The sequence below is a fragment of the Vigna radiata genome, chromosome 6, assembly GCF_000741045.1.
Source record: "Vigna radiata var. radiata cultivar VC1973A chromosome 6, Vradiata_ver6, whole genome shotgun sequence".
Taxonomy (NCBI): Eukaryota; Viridiplantae; Streptophyta; class Magnoliopsida; order Fabales; family Fabaceae; genus Vigna; species Vigna radiata.
The window spans coordinates 5,022,507-5,029,154 of NC_028356.1; the positions used below are offsets into that span (position 1 = coordinate 5,022,507).

General features: G+C 36.7%; 1 protein-coding gene across 1 annotated transcript; it reads right to left on the bottom strand.

The window, feature by feature from the left end:
• Positions 1-1,880: 1,880 nt before the first annotated feature.
• Positions 1,881-4,254, bottom strand: LOC106764046 (omega-hydroxypalmitate O-feruloyl transferase). The gene has a single exon (XM_014648246.2). It carries the CDS (start codon positions 3,425-3,427, stop codon positions 2,108-2,110), a length of 1,320 nt encoding a protein of 439 aa, XP_014503732.1. The 5' UTR covers positions 3,428-4,254; the 3' UTR covers positions 1,881-2,107.
• Positions 4,255-6,648: the final 2,394 nt, after the last annotated feature.

Here is a 6,648-nt window from a genome sequence, read left to right on the forward strand (position 1 = left end):
AACCCTCTGTGAGAGAGGATTGATAAAGTATGATGAAGAATATGCTGTATGAATTATCAGTAAAGTGTATCGGAAAAACGTACTTGTTTTGAATCCTCCAGCCTTTACTTATAGGCTTTGGGTTGATATAAGATAAACAAAATATAAACAGAATAACAATAAATATAAACGGTCTTACTTAGCATATCTTTGTTTCTGTTAGGATATATCTGATAGATATATTTAAAATATATCTGGATGATATATTTTTGTGGATACCGTTTACGTCGGCATTGGGCCTTGAGTCCAGTAAGATTGTGGCGCTATGGTGGGCTGTTGGCCCAAAAAGGCCGTTCGGTTCCGGCCGTTGAAAGCATACTACCTTACATATAATAATTTTATTTATTTCTTATTCTTATATAAACAAATACTCATGAGGTTGGAAATGATGATTATATAAATGTGATAATTATATTAGTTAGGTTCCATTTGACGAAAGATAAACAAAATAATTTATTGATTGGAATCATTTGATGTAACACAAAGAAGTTTGGAATTTGATAATGATATAAGAGTGAAATTTTTAATTGATAACTTGGGTGCCAAATTGTGAGGAACTATTAATGAGACAAATAATAATTCTCTTATCACTGTAATAGTAAATTTAAGTAGAAATGTAATATTTGAATCAATGATAAAAAAAAAAAAAAAAGTGTATAATGAAAAATGTAGACTTAATAATCATCATAAAAAATTATCTTGAAGACTCTAAGTACGTACATTTTATTTTCCTTATTTACACGCCTTAAACAATGTTGCTATTTTATACATGAAAATTTTAAAATAAAATGATAATATTTATGATTGCTAAATGAAAATATAAAAGAATGATAGTGTCAAATTATCATCATCCTTAAGGCTGCATGGGATTTTCATCCAACGTGGGCTATACATTGGGTTCGGCCACTTCAAATGTTCAATTGCTATCTCCACCTCTATATTTTCTCCTCACACCTTCCGATTACAATCTAATGGTGAAAATTAATTTTAAAAATTCTTACACTTTTAGAAAATAACTTTCAGAATGTGTCAAAAAGCCCCTATTTTATGTGCGTTTAAAGCTTAAAAGCTAATTTGGTTATTGCAGTGCTTATAGAAGTGCGGATGCGAATCATACAGGCGCAGAAAGAAAAAAATCGATATTTTAATGCAAAGCCCAAAGTCATTGTATGAAAGGAGAATGCTTTTTGCAACTTATTTCCTCAACGTGGATTAGCCTTATTGGTTGTTGCGGTGTTTTTGGAGGTGCGAATGGAGTTCCTAGAGATGCAAAAAGAAAAATTCCATATTCTGTTGCTAAGCCCATCCGTCAAATAATATTTAAAATAATTTCTTTGAACAAATAAATATTAAAAAAAAATCAGTTACCAAATTTTGGATGATTATTAAAATGCACCTTATCCAAATTCATTTGAAGAAAATATATAGGTGGAAAAAGCAATTGAACATTTGAAGAGGCTGAAGCCGATGTATAGCCCATGTTGGATGAAAAACCCATACGGAATTAATAATATCATGGGCCAAGCCCACTCAATCTTATTGGATACTCATTCAAGTTATTCTTGATGGTTCCCTGAAAAGATGGCGATTAATCAGCACAAGTTTCCCAGTAGGTTGCCCCTCGGATTCGTGAGCCATGTCTAAGTCAAAGAGATTCTTGTAATGGAACATCTAAACTACGAATACTGTCAACAGTTTTCAATCCCGTGCTTGCTGAAAACGATGCAAAGAAGAAATTTGGGCATTTGAGGAATAAACAACGAGATCCATGATTCTTAAATGAACGGAAAGAGCCAATTTCTAGTGCTGAATCATTACTTTATCAACACAACAACTCAACATGGGTCAATCTAAAAGGATTGTAGTATGTTATTTAAATCCTTAAAATTGAAATTAGGTGGTAGCGTTGGAGTATCCGAGAAAGAAGTAAAATTGGAGATATGGCATGCATACATAAGACAATGTGTTTTTGGTTACAGATTAGCGTAAAAAGGGTCAAAAATTGAAGTAGATGATAGAATGAGAGAATAAGCATATATAGTAGTAGAAATGAAGAAGAAGTGATGAGTCAGAGGTGAGAGGAACGCATGAAAAGGTGGTAATTGTCAACGGCGGAAGTGGGGACAGCGACCATGACCTTCACACTAACACACTCATCTCTCACCGGCAAGAACAAACAGTACCTATCGCAGCAAACGGGTCCCACGTGCCAAGCCTTTCCCAAACCCACGTCAATATTCTCCAACCCTAGCCTCGACCACTGCGACACTATCAACACCCCAACCGGGTCGGGGCACCCTTTCCTCTCCCACACCCACTCCATCACCTCCCTCACGTGCTCTTTCCCCACCCTCTCCTTCGCCCGCTTCACCAAACCCGACCCGAACCCCACCCCTTTCTCTTCTAACTCCCTCGCACTCGTCTCCGCACACCCTAAAACAAACGCGTTCCCGTAATACCCTTCGGGCAAACCCGGCTTCAAACGGTTCCGCACGTTTATACTGAAAACCAGCTTTAGTTTCTGGTTCCCCGGAAACCCTATCGCTCTCGCCCAGCTTCTCCACACGTGCGCCGCCAGTACCTCGAACGAAGTGTACCGCGCCGCCTCGCCGTCTTCGCTCGTGCACTGCGCCACTCGCTTTAGCTCGTTCAGCCGCGTCTTGTCGAACGTAATCGACGTTGGTTTTAGCCCGGTTGAGACCTTGTTCATGAAGCTGCATAGGTCCGGGACTCTGCTAAACTCGGGATGACTGGCTGAATCCACCCGCCTCTCCTCCCCGCGAGGTGGTTTCAGAAGGTGACGCTCCCAAACCGGTTTCTGGATGCGCATGTAACTCGTCTCGCGTCTCTCGTTAGCCAACTCGGCGAAGTGGTTGAGAAACTCCGCGCTGCCGATGCCGTCGCAGAGGCAGTGGTTGATCCCGATGGCTATAGCGGCGGCGCCGTCGACGAGCCAGGTCAGCTGAACCACCAGCGGCGGGGATCCCTTGAGCACGTCTGCCACGTGGAGCGACAACAACGGCCTCCATTGCGTAACTGTTTTAGGCGCTTTTTCAAAGTCGTTGGCCTTGTAACGGACAGCGAAGGCTTCTATGAACACCGCGCCTTGGGCCGCGCACACCACCTCCAGACCCGGGCCTTCGGGCTTGGGCCTGACCCTGCCCGCAAAGGGGTAGTAGGGAACCAAGGCTCTGGATAATGCCGATTTTAGACGAGCCGTGGTATTAGGCTGGTCCAGCCCAGGGGAGGGCTTGTAGACTAACAGATACTCTATGGTGAAACGAAGGAAGAGTTGCGAATCAAGCGCTGATAGAGCGAGCACGCAGCGTGGAGTGGGCTCAGAAGGTGTAATCACCGATGCTTCTTTTACACGCACGGAAGTTCCCATTTTTGTTCTCTGGTTTAGTTTTTTGTGCTGGGAATTTTGCAACTTGGGCTTGGGAAGAGAAGCTTAAAATGGTGGTGGTGGTGGTGTTGGGGTGCTTATACTAAAGAGATGCCTGATTTAGAACAAACAGGTTGCGTGCGAGTGTTAGGGTGAATACATACATATGAAGCAACAAATGGATGATATTTATAAGGTACGAGAACATGTGAGTTGCTCGTGGGTTCTTCTTGAGCTGAGATGCGAATTTTCATGCAGTTTTATTACTGAAGTAATTGACGTGATAACAGTAATTATGGTTTTAAAAATCAATCTTAGGTGGTCGAAACATGTGTAAGAAAATTCACAGAAAGAAAGTTAGCAAAATTCTTAAATTCTATATGTGGGGGCCCGAGTGTAGTATGGTTGTAGAATCAGAGATTTGGGAAGAAGAGTAGTGTTGTCAAGCATTTATTTAGGAACTTGATTTTGGGGTGCCAAGATTCTCTGGGCATCTTTGCGGAAGAAAATGAATATGAAAACAAAGGCAGTACACTGTAGAACAGATGTGCCCGTTTGCTATTTTTGTCTTTTGGGTTGGACTGATAGCTATTACTCCCTCCATCTCAATCACCCACAAGCATGCAAGCACAATTATTTTTTAGACTTTTGTTTATTACATTGCTTACAGTTGTAGGGTGTTAGATTATAGTAAAAAATATTTGCTTTACACATAGAAAAAAGTTGTGTATTTTTGTGGTGTTTGTGAAGTGTGAAATTGTGGTGAGGTTGACGTGAGTCGTGGCTTCACCGGCCTTTCTGTCATTCTGTCCAGTTTGTGTCCCCATAATAGGGTAGCTATACCTGGCAGAAATTTCATCATCCAAAATATTAAAATGCAATAGGTGAAAACCACTCTCTGTGAGGATAAAAGTTAAGTTTAAAGCATTCCCTTGCCTACATATAAAAATCCATCATTTATATTTGGTTAGGCATACATGTTATTCATCAAGTCATAATCGTAAATTTCAATTTGGTACACCTTTTAGTAAAATTATACAATTTTCCATAGGACTTTTTTCCTTTTAGTAATTTATAAAATCTGATACAACTTCAACCCAGTATTATGTTTTTACCTACTGTTGTATATTTCTATCGCTAACCCCGAAGTCAGACAAATTATAGTTGCATGGATCCACATAATGGAGAACAACCAAGAGAGTGGGGTCTTGGATGGTTTTTCTCTTTATCTCTTCTAAGAATATCTATTTTTTATTACCTTCTTTCGTTTCAGATATTCCAAGGATTCAAAGATGGTTATATCACAGAAGCTTGGAGAAGAGATTCTGTCAAAACATTGCTTCTCAGGCTTTTTTTCTTCAAGAGGGCCCGAAAACACCACTAACCATTTTATATACTTGGTTTTAGAATAGTGTTAATTAATAGTGAAATGATATATTAAAATCAATTACGGTGCGTTCTACTTCTAAGATAAGATTTGTATCCATTTATATAATCTAAATTGGTTTTATCTTTAATAGATATAGATTCATCGAAAAAGTGATATGATAAAAAAGAAAATAAGAGAAGGTTGGGTTTTTGACATTAGCATGCATGAGGTTGAGAAGGACAGAAGCAGAGTGAAATCCAGAACGTTGGTATCACCGGGCAATTAATTCTCGTGCAGATTCTCTCTTAAAACATCGTCTCCTTCTTCCACACAAGACAAAATATGGGCAGTGAAGAGATTGAGACGCATATGGTTCTTAATTAACGCAACAGTACTCTATCATACTACAGAGACAAGGTAAAAATAAAGTCTATCAACAGTACAATTTTTCTTTATATTATTTCTTATTAATGAATAAATAAAGCATAGTTGAGAGCATAGGACCTACCCTTCCCCCACTTGGATCCAATTTCAGATTAAGATCATCACCATATCTCCCTAAAAGCTTTCAACTAAAGCCTTGTATAGGGCTTATCAAAATCTTCCATGCATGAAAAATTTTGGTAAATTTCTTGCACTCTTTTTTTGATTCCTTCTTGCTTTGGCTGCCTTTTTTTTGTCCTCTTTGCTGCATGCCCATCACATCTTTTCCAAAAAGTAAGATATATGTTATCAACTTATGAATTATTAATTAATTAAAAAAAATAAACCATATTTACATATATCACTTTGTTCCTATTTTGAAGGAACCTAGCCAGCTATATACCCATTGGGACTGTGTAACGCTGATTTGAAGGTTTTGTTCTCAAGATTATGGACAGTGATATGTTACTTAATTAGCTATGCAAAAGAGGATAATATAAGAGTAGAATCTGTGCGAATCCAGGAAAAAAAAAAAAAAAAGTCCAAGTGCTAGCTAGCCACTATAAACGACGGATTAACAAGGCATGTATGAGAATTAGAATCGAATAAAGATTACATGATCGCAAAAATTATTTATAATCAACAGAAATCTCACTTATTAATTACGTTTATATTCGAATAATATAAGTACAGACATTGATTAATATAATAGTTGGTTTCATATTTGCGATAATTTAAAGCAAAAATTATATTCATTTTAGTTACTCAAATTATATCATACTTTTAATCATTATTTTTTAATTCTTATTAATTATTAACGTTTGTTCTTGTTTTTTTTGGGGGTTATATAGACCTCATTTTTGTGAGATGGAATCATTCACTTTATAGATTAAAGTTCTATGTGTGTTAGATTATTTTAATTTAATATTAGCTCAAATGATTTTAATGTAATGATTATTAAATTATAAATGTATTAAAGTCATTTAAATTATTTTAAAGATGTTAAAATTAATTCTCTCTTCTTACTTTATTAAGGATATTATGGTCTTTTAATAAATATTTTAAAAGAAACTGTTATATCTTCTAGAAATTACGTTACTCGTCTTATAAAAAAAGAGATTAATTTTTAGATAAGATTTGACTTGGCAAAGAATGGTGCTTATAGTTCTATATCATCAGAGAAACCATTAAAGGAAGTAAAAGAATGAAACATATTCATCAGTGTCAAACAGATGTTTATAATGGATCTATGCAAGTTTTTTAATCCTTCTAATTGATATTTGACCATTATAATTAAGTGAAAATCATAAATTTTAAGATTTTTATGATATAGAGTAATTTTCTTCAATTGTATTAAAAATGTATTAAAACTATAATTAACATTTGTGAGTTAGGTTGTTGGCTCTAGAGATAATAACTGTTAGGATATGGA

Excerpts from the sequence above, each read along its gene's own strand:
- LOC106764046 (XM_014648246.2), bottom strand. The coding sequence starts at position 3,427 with ATGGGAACTTCCGTGCGTGTAAAAGAAGCATCGGTGATTACACCTTCT.